We start from the raw sequence: 25,432 nt of genomic DNA, 5'->3' as shown, positions 1-25,432 counted from the left end.
AGCAGTCTTCGCTGCCAGCTCAGTATTGTTACAACTGACAGCTAATGAGGCCGGACTGGCTTTCAAGCACAGCACTTAACAGAGGCCTCCATCTTCTCTACTCTCTTTTCTCGCCTCCATTTAGTTCTTCTTCCAGGGTGGTAGCGTGCAGTTGCCTCACTATCCCCAATGCTTCCAGGGGTCCGTCTTAGGGAGACTTAGATATATATTTGTGTCACATTTTCCCTACTGTTTCTTCTGTGGGTGCGCTATCACAAAAAATATTCATCATATAATTTGCAAGCCATCCTGGAAATAGTTCAGTTATATGTATTATCTGATTCCGAGTTGGAAAAAAAAATGACATTTAAGGTTATTATTGTGAGTGTTACAACATGGAAATGCATATTTCTGCCAAGACAAAGCCACTCTACTCTTTGAGTTCTCAATTGATCAGCACGAGCGTCATCTTTGCAAACGTTCCTGAACTTTATAGCCTTGCACACTATATAATCACTACCAGAGTCTCTGGCAGAGCTGTCCTCCCTCCTTTCCTCCCTCCATCCCTCCTTCCCTGCTTCCCTCCGCCTCCTCCCTCAGCCCCTAGTTTCATGTCAGTCGTGATTAATGGCACCAGGGCCCCAGCGCGCCTTACTCTGCCAGTTCCAGCGATGTTCCCTTGATACTTAATGAACTCTGACAAACTTCTTTTCCCTTGCTCTGTAGTTCCCTCTCTCGCCCCCACCCCCCTCTCCCCCAACCCCATCCGTCTGGCTTAAAATGCAAAGCACACAGCTGCCATTGGCACACCTTGGGGTTAGCTGTGCTCCTCTTGTACATTTCTCAAGAGGCCAATGTCTAAAAATAAACCACCATAGTCATTTTGAGTGGAGAAACCTTTGTGTTTTGGAGGTGATTGGAGATTAAATGAAATGTATCTAATTCTGAGGCAAAACCTAAACTGAACAGAAGAAATCTAAATATAATTTACTGATACTGTAGACAGATGGAATTGTGGAAGAAAAGCATGTACTTTCTAAATAAGATTAAGCATTGCAATATAGATGAAATATAGTATGAAATAGTACATGTCCGGTCTTTGTCGACATCTGGTGTTTTTAGGTAGTAACGCAGTTTCTAATGAGCCGGGCAAACGTCACATTTATTGCCATGTGGTTTAAGAAAAAAAATGTTGAAACAAATACCATCCATCTATCAATTTTCTAGCAATTGTCGTGGCTAGTGTCGCGGTTTTTATTCATATGCATACTTTCTGAATATATTTATAATTTTGTAATTTATTTATTTAGTCGCGATATTTTTGGACATGATGAATGTGCTGTGCTTGGTGTAATAAATCAATAATAATGAAAGTTTTTTGTAAATAAATACAATGATTTCAGTTGTTGTTATCACTGCTACTATATAGATTTTATTATCCGTAACGTGAGTACTGTAACACTTTAGTTGGACTTGCATGCAACCTGTAGTACAACGTCTCGTCCACTAGAGGCCGATAGCACTCTGAGTAACCTGCGGTGGCGACATTGCGAAGAAGACAGGTGATTTGAGGTGCATTGTACCTCTTTTCTGTTTGGAGGCGTTTTGGACGAAATAAAAGGTAAGGATATTCTATCAAGAACACAACATTTGTTAATATGCATACAGAAAAAAGAGGTACTGGTCTGGTCTTAGTTTCAACTTGTTTAAAAGACAGATGTTTCACGTTGTTTGCTACCTAGCTTTAGCCAAACTGACTGTAATTTTATGGCAGTCACATAGCTCATATTGTAGCAAAACATCAAATTAAAGAATGACATTCCCTCTATAATGTAAGCAACTGGAACCTCACAATCCCAGCTCGCTTTAGAAACGTGAATCTCATTGAATGTTATTCAGATTTGTTTGATAGCAGATGAAGTTGACGTTTAATCGTACCGCTTTAAATGGGAACTGATGTTTAAAGTCATTACAGTCATTCGATGTAATGATTCTATGTAAAGTTTATGTTGCTGAAGCCTTATTGTAAACCGATGTGGAGTGTGCTTACTTCCACACTGAGTAGTCGAATCCGAGTGTTTCCGAGTTATTATAGCCTTATTTGTATTTATTGTATTTGTAAGATTAATTTTTATTATACTGTTTTCTATGTCTATATGTAGTATTGTTATTGGCTATTTACATGCCTTACAGAAAAGGTTTTGAAGGGCGCGGATTTGGATAGAGTAGTGCTGTCCCAAATCCATTACTGTTGTTGCCGGAAACAGGAAATGACGATTAGAGTATTTATCAGTTGGCTGCACTTTTCCAGCAACCGTTCGAGTTCTCGCCTTATTAATTGATATCATCAACCGTAACTAACCGAGTTAGTCCATCCAAGACGGCAATGATTGCGGGTGGTTAGGATCCAATACAAAAACAACAACAACATCCGGGTACTGGCAGCCAACGTAAGCACTCAAACATGGCCAACCGAGTTCACATATTAGTAAGTATCACCAGTTCAGTAGGCATATTTGTATATGTGTGGACATCACATTTTTGGTTGTCAAGACGACAGTGTTAAATTTTGGACTACAAGGCCCTGGCGTCCACTTATGAGGATGTTAAACTGCCACCTAGTGGTGGAAGAAGAGTGTAACAAAGCACCTGTAAAATTCAAGATGGCTGACAACCCACCCAAACATTCAAATGGCTCCTCCCAATCCAAAAGTCGACCAGGTAAATATGTTTGGAAGTTTTCAATGTGTGTCGTGGAAGTTGAATTTTGCAAAATTAAGAAAATTTGACGATTTACCATTCTGCTAAACTTGATGTAGCAGCACTTCATATGACTTGCGTAAAGGGGTTGTTGCTTTGAATTTTGTTTTTGCACTCAGAAAAAATGCTGCTGTGTTCAGGCAACATTACTCAACGTTCACTCAAATTTAAAACAAATGTCCTCCTATGTGGACATCATTTTTTCTCAGAAACTACATCATGTAAAAAGATAATTCTTTGTTTTTTACACTCATCAGGTCCCAATTAGCCTAAATATCAAAGAGAAAATAAAAATGCATGCCTTCGGGTCTTAGGAGGATGTTACAACATATTAGACCACGACATACTATTAAAAATAAGACGTGGCGTTAAAGCAGAATTTAAGAAAATAACATTCAAGCTTTTCCCAAAGCTTGTCAAAATTCACGACATGAAGCAGCAGGACTGGTACGTAATGTCGCTTGAAGGAGCGTCTGTCATCATCGTGATTACCGCCCCAACCGCAGCAGAAATTCCGCTTCTGTGCAGGCTATCGCGTTATTGATCAATAAAATAACTTCACTACATTACCGGATGATGAAACATGAAACAGTTTTGCTGGTAAATTATATAAATAAAGAAAATCAACAAGATATTAATGCAAGATTTGTATTAAATCGAAATGATGTGATTATAATTGGGGTTTATTCCCTGTGCAAATTACGCACTTGTACGAGTACTGTCAATATATTTTATGACCAGAGATGACCGCATTCTCACACTTTAGGCTCAATCCTCTTTAAGGGTGACAAAGGTCAGTCCCAGCTGATGCCCGGATAAGCTTGAGCTGAGAGGAGATAACCAGCGAGCAAGAAGCCAGCATACATGTGTTACTACATAGACTGCTGACTGAATGCAGGTCAGATTACATTTTGAGACCTAAGAGTTTCTGATCATGTCAACATTGTATCGTATTTAAACTAGCTCGTCACTATTTTATTATCGTTTATTTTGTTCACCAGGATGGCACAGTGGGGTGCCATATTCTCAATCGTTGTCGCTCTTGCTGGAGCAGCCCTCTTGGCTTCTGTGCACAAGATCGATGAAGGCCACACCGGCGTTTACTACAGGTAAGTGTGCGGCACGCTTAGTTGAAATTTACCTCAGTATTTCTCAGTAACGTAAATATAACACTGTTAACATATAGGCTTTTCACAACAATAAAATAAACCAGTTTATAAACTTGCAAGGTTGCCGAATGTTACATAAATTGTATTACAGTATTCATTTTAGTTAATAATAGTGTTTGTATTTGTGGTGACCAGGCTGGGACGATGGGGGGGAAATCTACCAAATGTGCTTTAAGCATTATAAACCTGCCTTCTTCCTTCTTACTTTGCTATTGCAAACCGCGCCTCGCGTATCTCACACAAACACACACGCCAATGTTAGCGATTATTGATATTGATATATTGAATATGCAGCCGTGCCTCCCCATGCCATTTTTTTTTTCAGAATTAAGCATTTTAAACCATACAAAAGGCTAATTGCAACATAATTGTGACACATGCATAGACGTTGTAATGATCTGTAGTATTCTACATTGGTCAGTAAGTGTCAGTAATGTCACCAGACTCGATGGCTGGAACAACAGGCTTTTGTTGCAGGTTTAAATGAACAACAGGCATGTTTTTGGAATGTGGGAGGAGAAAACCCACGCATGCACGGGGAGAACATGCAAAGTCCACACAGAGATGGCAGAGAGTGGAATTGAACCCTGGTCTCCTAGCTGTGAGGTCTGCACGCTAACCACTTGACCGCCGTGCAGCCCCATTTTATATTATGTATTATTTATAGTTATAAATAAGGAATTGTGCTTTGCGGAACATCATTTATCATGGTTTCAAACCAGTTAACGGCAATAAATAAAGGGTTACTGTATTGTGCTGCAATACACGGCTGCACAGTGCTGCGTTCAAAACTATGGTCAAACTCTAAAAGTGGACCATCTCAGAACATTTGACAAATACTACAATACTTTAATTCTTGTCATTTTTTTGTTCCAATTTCTAATGTGCTTGTTCAATTTGTTTGCACAACAGGGGCGGAGCTCTCTTGACCACCATTAGTGGACCTGGTTTCCATCTCATGCTTCCATTCATCACCACCTACAAATCTGTTCAGGTGATTCAAGTGAACAACCAAGGGTCCCCGATCACAGTAATATACATTTTGTAAATGAAAAGCTCCCTTAACTATTCCATGCACAAATGAAACCATGACATGCTGATAGTGATATCATACCACCCAAGTAAGATACAGTATTGTTCTCTTTTCATGGGTCATGAAGTTTATTAAATTGCTCCTGACATTTGTAATATCTGGAAATAATGAATTATTTCTGCCTTGTAGACAACACTGCAGACAGATGAGGTCAAGAATGTCCCGTGTGGTACGAGGTAAGGTTTCTGTTTTGATTAGTGGTATCATATGTTGTTGCACTGTAGCAAGGGTTTCTAACTCAATCACACAAGGGGCCAACTTTAGGTTATGGGCCAAACTGGACAATATCTCCCACCCAAATGGACATTTTTTACATTTTAGCGGGGGGAATGTGCTTTTTTTTGTGTGTCCATTCATTCCTGCTTGAATTTTCTACTTTATGATATACGACTATAGTTTTGGTGTGGTTGTTGGTTTCGATATAGTGATTGTTAATCAACCACCCCTTCATTATTCTCGCAATTTCTGGACAAAAGCTACAGTATTATATATCAACACAAAAAATCACAATCTGTGAGATGTGGAACCCTGAAGTGTTTGTACTGTAAAATGGGCAAATGATGCATTCTCCAGCCTGCTTTGTTGGAGTTAAAATTACCACTTATGCCTTTTTAAAGTGTTATTTTGTACAGACAAGGTGTAATAGTGAAAGTGCTGCCGTTTTTTGTCATGTACTGTTTAATTATTTAAATGTAAAAAATGTTGTGAATTTGGTGCATTATACAATATTGTTTCTACTTTTAAAATTGAAATGCCAGAGGAGTAGTTTATACGCTTACCGGACGCACAGTGGTTGGGTGGTTAGCGTGTAGGCTACACAGTCAGGGCATTGGGAAGACATTGGTTCGAATCTCCGCTTGAGCATCGCTGTGTGGAGTTTGCATGTTCTCAAAGTGGGTTTTCTCCCACATTCCAAAAACATGTTGGGTTGTTATTGTTATGTTATGTTACGCTACGTTATGTTACGCTACGTTATGTTACGTTATGTTACGCTACATTATGTTACGTTACATTATGTTACGCTATGTTATGTTACGTCATATGTTATGTCATGTTATATGTTATGCTATATGTTATGTTATATGTTGCATTATATGTTATGTTACATTATGTTATGTTATGTCATATGTTATATGTTATGTCATATGTTATGTCATATGTTATGTTATGTTACGTTATGCTATGTTATGTCATATGTTATGTTATGTCATATGTTATGTTATGTCATATGTTATATGTTATGTTATGTTACATTATATGTTATGTTATGTTATGTTACGCTGCGTTGCGTTGCGTTATTGGCGACTGCTGGGATAGGCTCCAGCATACCCTGCGATCCTAATGAGGAGAAGCGGTATGGAAAATGAATGAATGGATTCGCTTACTTACTCGGATCGCTTTTAGCACTTTGTTTCATAAGGTCCATGGATTTGACCCCCGATCTTGAGTTTGACACCTGTAATATACAATTCATCCATGGACTGATGTTTTTCCCACTGCTTTTTAGTTGAGTTTGCTTGATTTCACTGACTGCAAATAATGAAACTCTTTCTCTCTAGTGGAGGAGTGATGATCTACTTTGATCGCATAGAGGTGGTCAACTACCTTGTTCCCTCAGCAGGTAAGAAAGTCATTTACTATAAGTGCATGTTTTCGCCATAACGCCTTCCTTTCCCGCTGCAGTGTTTGACATCGTGAAGAACTTCACTGCAGACTACGACAAAGCTTTGATATTCAACAAGGTGCACCACGAACTCAACCAGTTCTGCAGTGTTCACTCTCTGCAGGAGGTCTACATCGGCTTGTTTGGTATGTACAGTAGGTTACAGACTGAGCAAAGTACTACTTTTGTGGAACATCTACATTACCAACATGGATCCACTCTACAACTTACATTAGCTCACAAAAGTCAGTGGTCGTTCCTCGCCATTTTTGAATTTTGCGGTTTCACTCTATTATGAATTATGCATATTGAATCAAATTTAATGTACACTCATCAACAATATAAACTTGATTTGGATCATGTACATTATTTGAGGCAAATGGTGGCCACATTCTATTCCGACTGGTTTTCAGCTATACACAACCTACCACTTCTGTCCATACTTCCATGCAGGACATCCAGGGGCTCATACAGTCACAAGTTAATGTCTTCATTAATTAATTAATTTTGGCCCAGTCCGCCGTGGGCGCCATCCTTGGGAGATGATGACTTGTGATAAAACGTTGAAACATCCAATCTGCTTGAGGAAAACTTGTTGTTTTTTTCTGCTCTATTTACTCACTCAGCAGCAAGAACGTGTAAGAGCATGGAGGAGCGTAGCGTGCAGAAGGTTATGCATTGTAGGGAATCTTTTTCCGCATGCATATGTACGTATGTGCACGTGCACATGCACAGTTTACTTCCAAATGTGACAACTAAATAGTTCATGGTGTAAACATTTGCAAAACAATTTTTATATTGTTTATGTTGTGGTAATGTTGTTTAGATATTTAAGCTGTCACAGAAGCAAAACAATTGTGTCAAAGTGATAATTATGCTTGAAATGTGTATTTTCACAAAAAAGCGGTCGTTCTACTTTTTTTTTGTTGGGAACTGAAGTTTCCTGAAACCTACCTATGTTCTGCTGCTGATTACTAAATAATGGAAAAAGGTAGAAAAAAATTATTTTTTTCTGATGAAAGATGAGTCTAACCTTTCTTTTGGTGGGTTTCTTATTTATATAGACATAGAACAAAATATTCTGTAAAAATTGTCTAAAATGGCCTGTACTGAAAAGGATGAATTTTAAAATATATATGCAGTATTCGGGGTGTCACAAGATTAAAGTGTCATGAGAATTCTTGCTTTGGAGAAGAGCTGTATTGCGACACCAGGACAGGGTGAAAAGAGGCCATATAAGAGCACATTTAAGGAGAGGAGAAGCCAAGGAAACAGAAAGTGAAATAGGAACCCAGAGGAACACTCGTGACCACATAGTGTATGTTGTCGCTGGTGTGTGATACCTGTCAGTCTGACAAGATTGTATTCTTAAGGGCACACCCACTTTCTTCTCCACAGACCAAATTGATGAAAACCTGAAACTGACATTGCAAGAAGATCTAACAAGCATGGCTCCTGGTCTTATCATACAGGTACTGTGAAAACTTTGATGCACTATATTTGTTTGACATGCCAACAATCAATTCCACTAATGTGTTTTGTCAATATGTCAGTTTCCTCAATTCCCCCCCAAGAAAACCACTATAAATCCATTAATCATGAGACTAAGTCCACACCTATCAATTGATCAACAGTACCTCATCATTGCCAGGCTTCAAACAGGAGCCTGGAGTGACTGTGTGTCATCAGCAGGTTGCAACAGATATACTGGAAGAGTCATAGAAAGACATGTAAATATTGCAATAAAGATCAAACTGTTGAGGGGGGGGGTTAACATTTTTCATGTATCGGTATTTTTCAGAGCTGTAAGCATTGTACTGTAAGATACACTACCGCTCAAAAGTTTGGGATCACTTGGAACCAGAATAGTCAATGGGGCATGCGCAGTAAAGCGTAAACACCAACATCACGTGATACCGACTTCCTGGAGTTTTTCTTTCACTTGTTGGAATAACTCCGTATTGCCAGTTTTTCCTTCGTCCAGTCTTGAAATTTAGTTTGAATCAAAAACAAACTTTCCTTAGCAGTCCAGTGCCGATTGCTCGCCTCCATTTTTTTTAAACGGAAGAACGTCTGGAGCTGCGTGTTACGTCATATCTCAGCATTCGCTGAAAGAACGCACCCTGGAACAGGAAAAGATAAAGTTCAATCTTGCTAATATTTTATAATTAAGCTCGGCACATGTTTTATATAGATATGTATTTTCTTTTTGAATAAAAGTGGACTTGTGAATGGCGTATAGAAGGGTTTAGATTCTGTTCCACAGATAGCGCTAATGCACACCAAAGCTGCTTGCCAACCGCCAATAAACAACAGAAGAAGAAGAAGAACGCAGTCTGACAACTTTCCGATTGAGCGGGTACAAGATACCTCAATCGGATTGGGGAAAGGAATATTCCAATTCTGGGAATCCCATTATATATTCATTCGGATTGGCACTTTTCTTTGGGAATGAGGTGTATACAAAGGTTACATTCTTTCCGTTTGAGCAAATAACCCGAATGCAATTGGAATATTTGGGTCCATGTAAACGTGGCTTTTGTCTTAAGCTACACACTCTTAGATATTTGTCTTGCTGGGGCTTCCCACTCCTTTTTATGTCCTTGTTAGACCCAGTTTGTGCTGATCTCTGAAGAGAGTAGTTAACAGCACGGTAGGAGATTTTTTTTAGATGGGTTTTCTAATAATCTATTAGGCTTATAAAATGATGAATTTGGATTAGCAGCCATACCAGGAGATTGATGCAGAGGACTGACAGTTGTTGTTAGTAGGCCTCTATGCTAAAATGTAGATCGTTCTTTGAAAATCATCTGATTAATTGTTTGTGAAATGCATGAAAATGTTTTTCTTAGGAAAACAAAGAAATTTGCAAGTGATCCCAAACTTTTGAGCGGTAGTGTATATAGCAGCCTTGCATAATCAACCACCGAGGGAGTCAGACACTGGTATCTGCTAGAACTTGTTCCTTGTTAAAGATGACTCAAACGGAACGTCACTTTTGAATTAATGTGACTCCAGAGGCTGCGGAAAGTACAAGAGTGCCATGCTACTTCATTACTCAATCTTTCTATCGTTCCACTTCACCTGAATTTCTGCCTTCTGATTGCCGACCTGCCAATGTGTACACATTTTTCGTACCTCCCAAAAACATCCTCAAACTGACTGTGATTGGTCGGCTTTAGAACATTATTTCTTGTTTATATACAGCTCCTTCATAGGGCTTATCATCAATTGTTCATTCAATTGCCATCTATTAGTTAACTCGTTCACTCGCAACAAACGAAGCTAACAAGCTAAGATTATGTCCACATGTTTTGTTAAAGGGGACCTATGCTAATTTTTCGACCCTTTGTATTGAGTTGTGGTCTCCTACAAAGCAGCTATACACATTAACTAGCAAAGAAAATGTTTTACATCTAGGATTGTGCTTCCTGTCAAAACGGTCTGTTTTAATTTATGAACCATATAAGGATGTCCGCCCCTCTGTGACATCACAAAAGAACATTTTTACCACGCCTTTTGAAACCGAGCGTTTTGAGCCATCCCAAACTTCTTTCAGAGCTCATTTCCAAATGTGCAAACATCATTATCTGAAACTTTGGCATCATTTAACACTTGAAAACAACATTCTGACTACATTTATAGGTCAGAAAAAGTGGAAAAAACACAATAGGTCCCCTTTAATAGTTGTGATGTCTTGATACAGTATTTGGGTAGGACAATTCCACAGGTACTGTTTCTTTAATTCGTTCTTGCCACCTTGTGTGCACAAACTACAGTATAAAAAATAATAGATATGAAATGTTATCAGTTATCTGTATCAGTCTTGAAAATAACATTGTGCATCTTTAATTATAACTAATATTACTGTTTGAATACAATTGAATAATGGACACAAAATATTTTATAGGTGCAATAAAAAACCATATTTTCCTGAACGAATAGGTTGCATATTTCTTAGGAAACAAATCAAAACGCAAAGTTGCTGCAAAAGCAGGGGTGTCCAAAGTCCGGTCAAGGGACCGTTTGCAGCCTGTGGCTCGTTGTTTTGGAGCAAAATAACAACATAAAATAGAGCAGCATAATATTAATGTGAAACCAAAACAGTCGAAGCTAGAATTTGCTACCTTCACTACCCCAAGCTTTGGGAATTTAGTCCATTCACCTAGAAGAACATTTGTAAAGTCAAAGGTCACCGTTGGTTGAGAGGGCATAGCTCATAATCTTTGTTGTGGTTTATCCCAAAGGGTGTTTGACGGGGGCTCAAGTGAGAGCTGTTATGCCTTTATGAACCCTTGTTCACTGTTGTTCACCCTTGCACAGAAAGGGACCTTCCATAAACTGTTCCCACAAAGTTTAACAGTTGAAAAAAATCGTATGGGGGGCTAAAGTAACCAACAGCTGAACCCCTCTTGAGTTTCATGTCAACATTGTATACACAGTGTCACAGAAAGACCAGGAGGCTTTTTATAGTTAGCTTTTGCAACCTCTGCAAAAAAAAACAAAAACCCAGCATCCCCACAGGATTAGCCATCAGTACAAGACTGTTTTTTTTAGGAAGTTTTAATAAAGAACCCAATCATAAACACACATTTCTTCGCTGACTGTTCAACTTCTGGCCTGCAGTTTCCTATAAATAACCAAAACCAGTTGAAACAATAGCTACTCTTTCTGGGAAGCCCATAATCTTGCCAAGTTTTTTGGGGGGGAATTTTGCACCTGAGGTCCTCGACTACAAACTAACCAGTCCTTTCTGTGTTTGGTTTGTCTCTCTGCAGGCCGTGCGTGTCACAAAGCCCAACATCCCAGAGAGCATCCGCAGGAATTATGAGCTCATGTAAGTTTTTTTTTTTTTTCTCTTTTGTGTCAACAAGGAATGTTCCCTGGCCTCTTACTATGTATTGTGTAACCATCCACCCCCAATGGATGGACTTACTGTTATTGTAACTCACACTGCCAGGTCTTAATAGCGGAAAGCACAGCTGGTTTTTGTCAGTTTTTGAGCATCATACTTTTTTTTGGGCAAATGTATGAAACATTACAGTGCATTTCTTACATCAATCAAAATATAACTTTCCATTATTTACTATCTCATCACAAGCCCAAAAGGAGTAGGCTGAAGCCAAATCTTATAAATGCCTACCCCTTTTTGCAAGATATAATCATTCTCATGCCACAGTCTTTTTTTCCCCTGTTGTTATTATTATCATTCTAATATTATTATTGTTATTATCAATATAATTATTATCATTATACTTTGACATCATGTGCTCTCGCACACAAACTATAAAAAGCATGCTTAAGCTTATAGATATACAGTGCTAGATAAATGTCAACGTGTGATCACATTTCAGGTTTTACAGACACATGTATCAGCCTGCAGGCGTTGCTTAGTCATCGTAACACTCACGACGGATCACTGCCTCTCAAATCTATTCTTCATTCATGCGGGCATGCGGGGCCAAAGCAGAATGTAATAAGAGCACACAGAGAGCGTAAAATTGCACAACTCACACAGTCAAGGAGGACATTAAAAAAAACATAAAACACTTGATAATCTTTAAACACATACTTTTGTTATTGACACATGCTGCATCATTGATGCATGTTGGTGATGTTTATCTGTCCATGTGCGGTTTGTAGCAACGTCATTTGCATCGACAGTCAAGATGTCTTCTCCATAATGACGATTGTGACTGGCCACTGGCAATTTCATGGCTTCACCGTTTTTCAAAAACATAAGAATAATAAATCAAGCGGTTTCGTGGATACAGTCTATTATTACTTTTGGGCGGCACGGTGGAGGAGTGGTTAGAGCGCAGGTCTTGCAGCTTGGAGACTCGAGATAAGTTCCAGCCTCAGCAATCTCTGTGTGGAGTTTGCATGTTCTGTCCAAAAACATGCTAGTGTGCTAGCTAGCTTAATTGGTGACTCCAAATTGTCCATCGGTATGAATGTGAGTGTGAATGGTTGTTTGTCTATATGTGCCCTGTGATTGGCTGGCCACCAGTTCAGGGTGTACCCCGCCTCTTGCCCGAAGACAGCTGGGATAGGCTCCAGCACCCCCTCGACTCTTGTGAGGAAAAGCGGTAGAAAATGAATGAATGAATAAAAATAATAAATCAAGCGGTTTCGTGGTTGAATACGGCCTATTATTACTGTAAATTATTACTGTTGGGCTGCACGGTGTGGGAGTGGTTAGAGCGCAGGCCTCGCAGCTTGGAGACTCGGGTTCACTTCCACCCTTGGCAATCTCTGTGTGGAGTTTGCATGTTCTCTCCAAAAACATGCTAGGTTAATCGGCGACTCCAAATTGTCCATAGGTATGAATGTGAGTGTGAATGGTTGTTTGTCTATATGTGCCATGTGATTGGCTGGCGACCAGTGCTGGGTGTACCCCGCCTCTCAGTCGAAGACAGCTGGGATAGACTCCAGCACCCCTGTGGACCCTCTTGAGGATAAGCGGTTGAATGAATGAATTATTACATTATGCGCCTACAAATTATACTGTGCGAGTGGAACAAAGCCAGCACTTGTGCAATTACATTTGTGCTTTGTTGACATGAGCACGATACTAGCATTCGAACGTACGACTGTATATCCCAACCTCTTTATGATGAAAGCATTCAAGCCGCACCCCACATATCACTGAGACTACATGTTTGTGTATGTGAACGCATGTACCTATGCACGCCATTAACCATTAACGCCATTCCCCATTTCCATCCGTGATTGTGAACATACGTATGCTTGAACATATGCGCTTTTGGATGGAAAAAGTGTAACTTGGATTTGAGGTTTGAAGTTGGAAGATTTTCAGATTTAAGGCACGGTTTTGCTGCCTGGCTGTCAGATGTTGCGCTGCACTCCAGAAGTCCACAGGGGGGGTTCACTTTTATAGGAATACCTAGTTTAAAAGCTTAACAATCAACCATCATAACCAGACAAATAAAATATAAACGCTCTTCCCTAGGCGGTAATTAAAGCTTATTACAAGGCCTGCTAAAGTGTGTATGCTTGATCATAACAGTCTTAAACAACTCAAAGTAAAATTACCACTGTCAACTGTCAGAAGACATGTCATTTTTCAAAATGAAAGAATGGCTAAAACTAAAGATCTGAGGTTACAGTACTAATGGGGTAATAATGTTGCATTCACATTGTTAAAGCAGGCACCGCATACAGTAGTTTGTAGGTATGACTAGCATAGCCTAATGAATAATAAGGTATGACTGGAGAAACACACAGCCGCAGGATCAGTGGTGCTACTGTTGTTATATTTATTTGACCTTAAAATTTTTTTACATTGACACCGCTCGAGATAGGACATTTTTTGGTAGGCATATATTGCTCTTAACTGTCAACGGGTGCTGCTGTGGGCCTCTCTCCCATCCAAAAGCACTTGTATGCGGCCCCTTGTTGTCTGTGACATAAAATAAATAAATAAGTGACATTATTCTTCTCTCATACTTAAAATATTTGTGTGTATGTAAGTATTCAGTCATTCATATTCATAAGCTGAAAGGTTTGGACATAGCTTTACACCGGGCGTCTCAAACTCAATTTACCTTGGGGCCACTGGAGCTAGGGTCTGGGTGAGGCTGGGCCGCATCAGGTAAAAAAAAAAAAAAAAAAAAAAATATATATATATATATATATATATATATATATATATATAAACAGAAAAAAATAAAAATTAAATATTAATAAATATTAATTGTATTAAATATTAATAAATATATATATAATATAATAGTCTTCAATGCTTCTGCTATACCCTCCACTTTTTCAGTGCTTTGGTTCTTTGGAAAAGCTCTGATAAAACATTAAATTATTATAAATTATGATGAATTAATTTATTATTAAATTATTAAATAATGTTTAATGTTAATTTTTATTTTTTGACACAAAATAAGATGGAAAAATAAATAAGCAAATCAAAAAACAAATGAAACAAATGAACAAATTAATTTGTATTTATTGTTAAATTATTAAATAAATGTTTAATGTTATTTTTTATTTTTCAACACAAAATAAGATGGAAAAATAAATAAGCAAATCAACAAACAAATTAAAGAAATTAAACAAATTAAACTTCCATATCATATAAACTTCCATATCAAGGCGACGCCAATGTTCAAGGTTGTGTTCTTCCTCACAGGGAGAGTGAGAAGACAAAACTGCTGATCTCCCAGCAGACACAGAAGGTTGTGGAGAAAGAAGCAGAGACAGAAAGGATCAAAGCTGTGATCGGTAAGAGTAATGTTAGAATCTACAAAAAAAAAGAGGCATTTATAAAAAAAAAAAAAAACACAGATATTGGATCATTTGTTTTACAGAGGCTGAAAAAGTGGCCCAGGTGGCAGAAATCAAGTTTGGACAGAAAGTCATGGAGAAGGAAACTGAAAAAAAGATCTCTGAAATTGAGGGTTTGTATTCTGGAGGGGAAGAGATTTAGATTGCGATACAGTCAATCATTTTTTTTCCACAACGGAGCATATTTGGCATGTCCCAGCAGGACGTGTACGTGTGTAATGTCTAATGTCTTCCATATTTGCGGGGGCGCAAATGCAGCGTACTATCATGACTTTCATCAGCGCCACTTTTTTTTTTTTTGTTAAACATGACAAGTGTGTGATAGTTTAGAAGATGCAATCTCCTTGCTACAACTAAACCGAGTCAAGAAATTATGATCAATTATGATCCGTTTATTAATACAATCAGCAAAGTCGGTATCTCCAATGATCCACAGACGGTGCTTTCCTGGCACGGCAAAAGGCCAAAGCAGATGCCGAGTTCTACACTGCACAGAGAGCCGCAGAGGCCAACAAGGTAAGAAAAAAAACGAAATTGTCAACAGTCCTGGAACCTTTCTGACAGTTTTAAAGCCATAGTATGTTGTCTATATCCCCCCCCCCCCCCCCCCCACTCCTCCCCGCTATTTGTGGGCAATACATTGTGAGTGGCTTAATGCATTTTGAAATCAGTTTTAGTCATTAAGAAACAATTACAGGCATGCATTACTCACATCACATCTTGTCAAAGCATCTTCCTGCGAGAAAATATTGAATTGACATGTCAGACCACGCCCTGCGCTGGAGATGGCGCCATCAAACCATTGTCTATTTAAGTTAGTATTTAATATATATATATATATTTACTAGTGCGCAGACCTCACAGCTAGGAGACCAGGGTTCAATTCCACCCTCGGGCATCTCTGTGTGGAGTTTTCATGTTCTCCCTGTGCATGCGTGGGTTTTCTCCGGGTACTCCGGTTTCCTCCCACATTCCAAAAACATGCTAGGTTAATTGGCGACTCCAAATTGTCCATAGGTATGAATGTGAGTGTGAATGGTTGTTTGTCTATATGTGCCCTGTTATTGGTGTACCCCGCCTCTCGCCCAAAGACAGCTGAGATAGGCTCCAGCACCCCCGCGACCCTCATGAGGAAAAAGCGGTAGAAAATGAATGAATATATATTTACAGTTTAAAACAGAGAAATAAAATCTGTGCATTTATATGCTAGGGAGTGAATGTGGATTGGAATGAGCGGATTACAATTACTCAGGTCAATTTCAATATTTGCTTGTTGGTGCAAAGTTTGTATTGTTTGCCTTTCAGGATATATATTTCTTGCCCTTATTTACTGTTTTTTTTGAGGATGCTGGAGAACATTCTGGAAAACACTCGTTTTTCTATAAATCAGTGGTCACCAACCTTTTGGAGCCCAAAATCCTTGTGTACACATTAGCCACGTATACATGGACCCAAATATTCCAATTGCATTCGGGTTATTTGCTCAAACGGAAAGAATGTAACCTTTGTATACACCTCATTCCAAAAGAAAAGTACCAATCCGAATGAATATATGAAAGTCGGTATCACGTGATGTTGGTGTTTACGCTTTACTGCGCATGCTCCATTGACTATTCTGGTTGATTATAGCGGCGCATGGAGACAAGAAATTGGAATATTCCTTTCCATGTATACCATAGTTTTCGGAAAGATTCCATTCGGAAAGAGAAAAACTCCTCATGTAAACGTGGCTAGTGATGTGAATGTGTTTGTCCCCTTCCTGATTTCTTATTTTTTTCACGTTTTGTCACATTGAAATGTCTCAGATCATCAAATGTTAGCCCTGTAATTGTAAGCCATGTTCTGCCTAGTTGACCCCCTGTTCATTGTTCATTGTTGGTTATTGCTTGCCTGAGCAAGTGCCTATGAACTCGCCAAGGCTTTGGGGGACGCACTCTTGTATGAACTTGTATGTCTAGTAAGGGGCCACAAAAGACTGGGTTTGAGACCCCTCTTATAGTCCATGTAATGCAGTACTGTAAATTAAGTCATTTGTTACCCACTCCATCTCCAAAACAAACATGATTATGAAATTCTGAAAGTTTGGCTAGTACTTGCGATTGAAACTGCTCTAATCTAGCCATTTATCTGTTATGCTACATTACACTAGCAAACATCCAAATGGACTTTAAACCGAAGACATGTCCAGTAAAACGGATTAAGGTTTGATTGCTATCTGACCACAAATCAAACTGGCCAAAGTTTGTTTGGAACCAACAAACTTAAAGAATCTTAAATTTGGTCGATGCGCCCGAAAAGGTTCACACCTGATGAAACGAACCACACAAGAGGACTAAAACCAACAAGTGTGTAATGTGTGAAGCATTGTGATTCTGTTTCCACTCTTCACAGATGAAATTAACTCCAGAATACCTGCAGCTGATGAAGTACAAGGCCATTGCTGCCAACAGCAAAATCTATTTCGGAAACGACATCCCCCAGATGTTCATGGACTCAGCCGGCACTTCTCTAAAGGCCTCTGCCGCCATGGACCTTATGGGCGAGCAGATCTTGGATGTGGATTAGAAAAGAAGGTACTGGGAGGACCACACACGGACTAAATGTTGGAGGCCAAGTGAGTCAAACTGTGGCAGGTCGCTCTCCTGACCGGAGACCCTATTTTCATAAGAATCTCAGAATCACTGCTAGAAACCTGTTAACAAACATCAGAATGGAAACCTTTCTGGGATGGCTCTCCATTTAGATTGGTGGAAGAAGAAAATGTTGCATGGCATCATGGGTCTGAGGTCAAGGGGGGTTGGACACCTGATGTTTATAAATATTCATACGCATTAGGTGTACCAGTATTTCATTTTGCCACGATGAACACAGCTAGCGTGAGACTGCATTAAGCACAACCAAATGTGAACGCCTGCAATATGTTTGACAGGATGCAAATAGGGATTAGCGCTTGAAGGACAAAAAGTCATTTTTATGTTTACATCAACATTTTTTTGTCACGTCATATGGCCCTTTAAATGCCACGTTAGTCGTTGTCTCAAATTCCATTCCAGTAATGTAATATTTGGAGTCCTTAATGATTTCTTCAGGTTGAAACCTGTACTGCTAAATAAGTTCCTTCACAACAAACGTTCCGTTCTCTCTTGTTTTGCCTTTTTCATTTTATGATAGAATGACAGATGATGTTTTACGTGTAAAAGCTTCGAGATTCTGGGGGAGACTCCTGGAAATTTAAATCTGAAGTTTTAAAAAATGTTCGGGATTGTGATGTTTTTGTGTCGATTTATAAAAATGTAGTTTTTGCCCACACATTGGAATGATGACATGGAATTGGACGATCAACAATCTCTCTATTGAAATGAACAGGTTACGTTCAACTACGGCTTAATCAATTAATCTGAAGCTTATTGTGTGAATATTTCGTTTGACCTGAAACATAAAGACAATAATAAGTCTGCTTTCATGGATCACTCAAGAAATGAATAATACTTGCATTGAAAAACTGAAATCAGAGGATATTTACTTAAAATTCTGGACTATGAACCGCAACTTTTCCCACACGCCCTTTGGCTTAAAGAATCGTGTGACAAATTAATGGCTAAAAGACGTAATGAATTGCAGTTGGGATGCGGATGCTAGTTGATTTCGATGTATGTTTAGAATGAGTAATCAATCTGCACTGTGAATGTAGCATTTGGCATCAGCCGATACACCTCCTCATTCGTTGTGTTACAGTTACCTCATCAATAAAGTAAGACTGTTCCATGAGCAGTTAAACACACCAATGTCAGACATGTTTCCACCATGACGTGGTATTCTTTGGGTCCAGAGCTGTTCCATTCCCTCGTCATACATGTTTGTCCAAATGCTTTCAGTCAGTGTAATGTGGATTTTTTGAACTGTCCATGTCACCCAAAAAAAACAAACTAATCAGTTCTTATAAATGTAGGCTACAGTTGCTTGTTTTTTTTTAAATGTCGGAGAAAATGGTTGAATGAACAATGCTGGTAAAGGCATGGTGGAGACTTATGCGTAATAGAATAGAACAGAATAGACTGTTATTGTCATTGCAGTGTTAATGTTTTAGCAAAATTACAGTTGGCACCCAGCTAAAGTATCGTGCCATGAACTTACAGAACTGTCAGCTATTTGCACGTGTACCCTAACATAAATCCAAAATAGTTATGTTGCCACTTGACCACACCATTCTGTTTTTAATTAATAGTTAAAGTTGGAAGTTAAGTTGAAATTTAAGCTTGACGTTATGAAGGGGTTTTCCTTCACCAAGGAAAGGCTTCTGTGATCATCCAGTTCAGTTAATGAATGTTTGCCGTTAATTTATGTTAACTCCAAAATTCCCCAGTAAAACCAGAAGAATCGGATAGATTTATCACGTCACTTTTTTTGAAAACGAATATCTAGAATGGTCAGAGTACCTCACTTACCGAAATCCGACCAGAACTCTGCTTAGAACATTGCTTAGGAGTCATTGTTGACAGACTTCACTGCTTATGGGGGTGTCATACATGTCCAAAAATCTGAACCTTCAAGGGTGCTGTGTTGTCGTAGATGAATTGCATGATATTACATCATTAGTGTCCTTACAGAGTCGAGAATGAGTGTTCGAGAATGACTGGAACATATTAAAATAATTTTGCTGGTCAAATTGTCCTGAAAGCAGCCCAGTGGGAAGCATGGGTCTAATAAATTGTTGGCATGTGATCTTACAGGAACAAGCAACTTGATGAACGAATGTTTCTAATTTAAGGTCCAATATAGCTCCTCCGAGTCTTATGATATGTATACTGGTGTGAAAAAGTGTCAGTCCCTTCCAAGATTTCCTCTTTTGCATGTTTGTCACACTTAAATGTTTCACATAATCACATTTAAATATTAGCCAATAACCACACAAGTGAAGACAAAATCCAGTTTTGAATGAAACTTGTTATTATTAAGGAAGAAAACAGTTCCACACCTACATTTACCCTTTGTGGAAAAAGGATTGCTGCCCCATTAAAACATAATATCACTGAGATTAATTGGAAACAGTTATAAGGCCATTTCTAAAGACTCCAGAGAACCACAGTAAGAGTCATTACCCACAAATAGCGAAAACATGGAACAGTGGGGAACCTTCCCTTCCCAGGATTAAATCAAATTACCCCAAAACCGCAGCGACGACTCATCCAAAAGGTCACAAAAGGTCCCACAACAACATCCAAAAAACTGCAGGCCTCCCTTGTCTCAGTAAAGGTCAGTGTTCATGACCTCATGATAAGAATTTCCTACATGGCGGAGTTCCAAACGAAAACCACTACTCAAGAAAAAGGACATTAAGGCTTATATCAATTATGCCAGAAAACATCTTGAGGATACCAAAGGCCTCTGGGAGAAAGCGTTCTAGTTCTTCCAGAATCTGCACCTATTCCGCTGTATTTTTTTTTATTTTGTGGTTGCCGCAAAAACATACCGCAGACATACGCAGTACTTCCATCACCGGTGGTTCTAATACGGCATCCCTCCATGTGATGTGGCTTTCAGGTTGACGGTGACGTATTAAACACTGATCCCTCCAGCTACATCTTCTTATTCTCTGGCAGACCAGGTGCCCATGAGGTGTGTTAAATGGGACCTACTATGCTCCTTTTTCAGCCCTTTGTATTGACTTTGGTCTCCTATAGAGCAACTACACACAATAACCAGCACAGAAAGCGTTCTAGTTCTTCCAGAATCTGCACCTATTCCGCTGTATTTTTTTTTATTTTGTGGTTGCCGCAAAAACATACGCAGTACTTCCATCACCGGTGGTTATAATACGGCATCCCTCCATGTGATGTGGCTTCCAGATTGACAGTGACGTATTCAACACTGATCCCTCCAGCTACATCTTCTTATTCTCTGGCAGACCAGGTGCCTATGAGGTGTGTTAAAGGGAACCTACTATGCTCATTTTTCGGCCCTTTGTATTGACTTTGGTCTCCTATAGAGCAACTACACACAATAACCAGGACGGAAAGCGTTCTAGTTCTTCCAGAATCTGCACCTATTCCGCTGTATTTTTGGGGATTTTGTGGTTTCTGCAAAAACATACCGCAGACATACGCAGTACTTCCATCACCGGTGGTTCTAATATGGCTTAATTCCATGTTCTGGAAGTTCTTGATTTCATCTCCAGATGTTTCTTCCACCCTGAAAATTTTGCTCAAATTATTCTCTCATGTTTGTGTTCTTGGGACTTTAGACTACGTTGACGTCACTTGGGAAATGCCCCTTGCAACAAAATGTAGCAAAGGTCCTCGATGGAAAATGTTTGGACATGTGTTCTATTTATGCTTTAATTCATGGTTGGCTATTCGGTGTCGCACGATGAATTTAAAAATGTGCTCTGATACACCCACACACTTTTACGAGAGACATTTTACGGGCTTGTATAGTTCACAACAAGTCTTGTGGAAGACAGAAGATCTCACTTGTGCTGTTGGCCAACCAAGACGTGCAGTATGGGAGGTCTGTAAAGGTTTTTATGGTACCATTGTACCACTTTTGTATGTATGTTTGCATTTATTGGATACATTCTGGAATGGCTGCCATTAGATTGTACAAGTCTGTCTATGTGAGTGGTCATTTAGGGATGAAGTTCCGTAGTTTGTTCCGTCAGGCAGGCGCCTTGGAGTTCTATTCCCACACCTCCACGGCACACCTGGTTTTAAGTATTACATAAAAAGGCTATGAGTGACTTTTGTGGAACTTTTCTGAAGTGTACAAAACGTACCCTTTGGTGTGATGCCCCTCCTCCTCCAAGTGCTGCGTGGGCTGAACAATATGATGGCGCAACATGCAGCAGCATCACTCTTCTGCCAAGAACTTTATAAGCAAACACGTCACCTGAAAACGAAAGTGTTCTGAAGGCATTCACCGGGGAATTCACACTGAAGAAGGAATTGTAAGAGATGAACGCGTCTTCCTCGCAAAGTGGAGACCCGATTCTCCAAAATCTGTGGGACTACGTGAGGAGCGAACACAAAGATGTCCTGCTCTCTCCTTACCTACCTGCTTGCAGCGCCTTCATGTTGCACGTCATGTTCTGCACACCCTTCCTGATGCTGGATGTCCTGGCCGGCGTCAGTCAGCGCATCCGCTCGTGGAGGATCTCCGCGCAGCCGCCGTCGCCCGTCTGCCAATGGCTGGAGTGTCTGTGGAGGATAGTGGTCCGCTACCTGACCGCCGTGCTGCCCGTCACGGCGCTCCTTCAGACGCTACGGAACCCCCCGGTTCTCCCTTATCACGCTCCGTCTTGTTGGCAGCTTTTTTTGGAGGTTTTTGCCTGTTTTCTGCTTTTTGACACCTTCTTTTTCCTATGGCATTTATGTATGCACAGGTGAGTACAAAACATCAAAGGATGACCGTGCTGGCTCGTGCACCATTGTAGCAGTTAGCATTTTGTAAATGACATTATATTATTAACGACATATTATTACATATTACCAGTATTGGGGGAATTGCTACACAAATACACTTACCAAGGAAAGTAGTTATTGTGCTACTTTATTTTAAAAACCCTTCAAATATACCATAAATTACGATTTTAATAAGCTTTGTAGTTCCCTGCCGGTTACCGGAAGTCAACTGAGGCTCCCGCGAACCTCGTGAGGATAAGGCACAGAAAAAAACAATAGGTGGGTAGCTTTGTATTGTGCTTGTATCGCGAGAGATGTGTCGCGAGATTAAGGCCGAGGACTGAGCTCGTGACTTGAATTGTCTATGCTGCTAATAATGTAAATAATGTTAAAAAAAAAAAGTAACTTATTTTATCTATCTCTCCATGTCAATGACATTGTATACATCGCTACATCGCAGTTTAAACTTGGGTTTTCACTTTTTAATTCATAAATTGTTGCTGTTTTGTGGTTGACTATTATGGCCTATTAGTTAAAAAAAACATACATTGAAGTATAAGTCATTTTGCATTGATGAGACATGACCTTAGATTACATTATCTTAACAGTGCATAGAGTCAGCCATGGCATGTCTGACAAAATAAAGTGGGAAAAAAGTTCTCCCATTCCATGTGGAAGTGGTAGTTTTGGCTTATTTCTTTTCCCCACTCAGTTTGAAACACTAAGTTTAGAACAATTAAATAAGGCTAATTAATTAGTTCTGTAGCTCGCTATGAGTGGCAACCATCTCTTGTAATAGTGTAAAGGTTGGGGGGGTACAGGGGGTGTCATTTTCATGTGTACAGGGCTAATGGTAAATAGGTAAAAAAAACAGCATTTTTAATACTCTTAAATATGCAAATATTACATTTATTTATATTGAATGATACTTACTGCGGTCAGGTCTGGAACCAATTAACCGTGTGGGGGGTGGGGGGTGGGGGGGGTACAGTTGTAGATGGGATGCAGCTGTGCTCCGCCCACATCAGGGAAATTCGACTCTGTGGAACACAAACAGAGAGAACAGTACAGAGCCCAAACAACACAAAAGGAATACCAAAAAATTATATTAAGATTGCAATTCAATTATTTTTTTTTTCAAGGTTCAATTATTCTTTCAAGACATTGTCAACTCATTGTCTTTGCAGTGTGTAATACGGCCTTACTGTGTTTACCAGTACACATTGACTCACACCAGGAAATACCCTGGGTATCATTGGGGTTTTTTTGCCTATGAGGATGAAGTGTAATTGCAAATCCAGTACAGTAGATGGCAGTGGTGCTGTCATTGTCAGTGTAGTATTAGCTCTATGTGTAGTGTTTTTATGCACCCAGCATGCTGACCCAGACCAGGATATATGAAATGCAGTGAAGAAACCCTCAAGAGACAAAATGGAAAAAAATATTTAACAGGGATGAAGAGACGGAAGTCTCCCGAAAGTTGGAAATGTAGCGTAACGGAAAATAATTTAGAAACACTGTTCCTTTTGTCGTTCTCAGTGACAATTACACATTCACACACACGCATTCGCATATATGAATATGCACACCAGCAGAAGTACACACCTCCATTGGGTGCTTCCTTACACAATCTACCATCTTATCCTTGATGTCTTTATGCTATTGGTATGCTATTATTACAGTATTAATGATGTCAAACAGTGATATTGTAATTATATATATAATTATTATTATATAAGTGATATTATTATTGATATTAATATATTATATAATAGATATAATATATTATATATTATATATATAATATATATATGTTATATAATATATTATAAATATACATATAATATATAAATATATATTATATATATATAACATAATATAATATATTATTATTAATATTATTAATAAAATATTAATAAATATTAATAAATACAATTTAATAGTACAGGGAAGTTGTAGCTTACACCTTTCCTGACACAGAGCAAATCTGTTTAGCATGTAAGCGCATTTAGATCAACAATATTATCTGCCCCAATCAGGTTTTCCAAAAAAAATGCATTTATTAAAAACAAAAAAATTCAACAAACTTCGCTTTGGTTCCAATTTTCTACAATAAAAGCTCTGATAAAACATTCCACTGTTCTCAAATATCTTACTTTTTATTTTTCTACACAAAATAAGATGAAAAATAAATAAACAAATCAGGAATAAAGAAAATCAATCAGTAATAAATAAATAAATATAATAATTACAATAAAAGGGCAAATAATAAAAACTTAAGAAACCACATATAGTTGGTGGGTAGACAAATTATTATTTTCAGATTAAAATGAACAAAGCATTATTAGAGCCCTGTAGACATGACAAAACACGACTATAGTCACATTTATACTCTTTTTATTTACAACATATTGCGCAACTGCAGGGTCTTGAGACACATGCTAACTCGCAAACTAGAGAGCTAGCGACCTAAACGGTAGCCTTCAAGTTATTTCCTTTAAACTTAAATAGCCAAAAACTTACCACTTCCACACGGATAGGGAGAATAACTATTAACAGTTATTTAACCTTTAACATGAACATTAATCAAAAGTAATATTTTTTTCTGGGTACATGATACCATACAGCATCCATATCAAACTTGCACGGGCCGCTTTAACATTAAACTTTCATATCAAGGTGGGGGCCTCAAACTAGTGTCCTGCGGGGCACATTTGGCCCGCCGGCCGCGTGTTTGAGACCCCTGCTTTAGACTGATGCTGACTATGCTTTGTTCCTTCCTCATCAGGGTTCATTGGCTCTACCGCAATATCCACCAGCAGCACCACCATCACCAGATATCCTTCGCCCTCCAGGCCCAAGACGCCAGCACCTCCGAGCTGCTCTCCCTGCTGCTACTAGCACTCGTGAGTGCCTGGTTGGTGGACTGCCACCCCATGAGTGAGGCCCTCTTTCACTTTCTTAACACCTGGCTGGCAGTGGAGGACCACTGCGGCTACAATTGGGGTCTGCACAGGTTGCTGCCTCTTCTGGGGGGAGCCCCCCAACACCATAT

The 25,432-nt window shown here is 39.1% G+C and overlaps 1 protein-coding gene and 1 long non-coding RNA gene across 5 annotated transcripts; one reads left to right on the top strand and one right to left on the bottom strand.

The window, feature by feature from the left end:
* The first annotated feature begins 1,488 nt into the window (after positions 1-1,488).
* erlin2 (ER lipid raft associated 2) lies at positions 1,489-25,431 on the top strand. 4 transcript variants are annotated; one of them, XM_058071037.2, is made up of 14 exons: positions 1,489-1,600; positions 3,506-3,637; positions 3,741-3,848; positions 4,821-4,902; positions 5,131-5,177; positions 6,561-6,622; positions 6,685-6,810; positions 8,063-8,136; positions 11,443-11,501; positions 14,826-14,917; positions 15,004-15,093; positions 15,417-15,496; positions 17,372-17,519; positions 25,166-25,431. In XM_058071037.2, the coding sequence occupies exons 3-14, from the start codon at positions 3,742-3,744 to the stop codon at positions 25,276-25,278; spliced, it is 1,080 nt and encodes a 359-aa protein (XP_057927020.2). In that variant the 5' UTR covers positions 1,489-1,600; positions 3,506-3,637; position 3,741; the 3' UTR covers positions 25,279-25,431. The 4 variants fall into 4 exon arrangements, with proteins under 4 accessions (XP_057927020.2, XP_057927017.2, XP_057927015.2 ...); XM_058071034.2 differs by lacking the exon at positions 25,166-25,431 and having other exon boundaries at positions 3,523-3,637; positions 17,372-17,668; XM_058071032.2 differs by lacking the exon at positions 25,166-25,431 and having other exon boundaries at positions 17,372-17,668.
* Positions 21,196-22,343, bottom strand: LOC144898208 (uncharacterized). The gene is made up of 3 exons (XR_013627097.1): positions 22,031-22,343; positions 21,753-21,865; positions 21,196-21,680 (listed from the first exon to the last, which is right to left on the bottom strand). It is a non-coding gene; the product is annotated as an uncharacterized LOC144898208 (long non-coding RNA).
* Position 25,432: the final 1 nt, after the last annotated feature.

Source organism: Doryrhamphus excisus, linkage group LG3 (assembly GCF_037039965.1).
Source record: "Doryrhamphus excisus strain RoL-2023G ecotype Guam linkage group LG3, RoL_Dexc_Guam_v1.1, whole genome shotgun sequence".
Taxonomy (NCBI): Eukaryota; Metazoa; Chordata; class Actinopteri; order Syngnathiformes; family Syngnathidae; genus Doryrhamphus; species Doryrhamphus excisus.
The sequence above is the reverse complement of the archived record's forward strand: the minus strand, read 5'-3'. Positions and strand labels throughout refer to the sequence as shown.

Excerpts from the sequence above, each read along its gene's own strand:
- erlin2 (XM_058071037.2), top strand. The coding sequence starts at position 3,742 with ATGGCACAGTGGGGTGCCATATTCTCAATCGTTGTCGCTCTTGCTGGA. Across the intron at positions 5,178-6,560 it reads AATGTCCCGTGTGGTACGAG|TGGAGGAGTGATGATCTACT; the intron begins GTAAGGTTTCTG and ends CTTTCTCTCTAG. Across the intron at positions 6,811-8,062 it reads GGTCTACATCGGCTTGTTTG|ACCAAATTGATGAAAACCTG; the intron begins GTATGTACAGTA and ends TCTTCTCCACAG.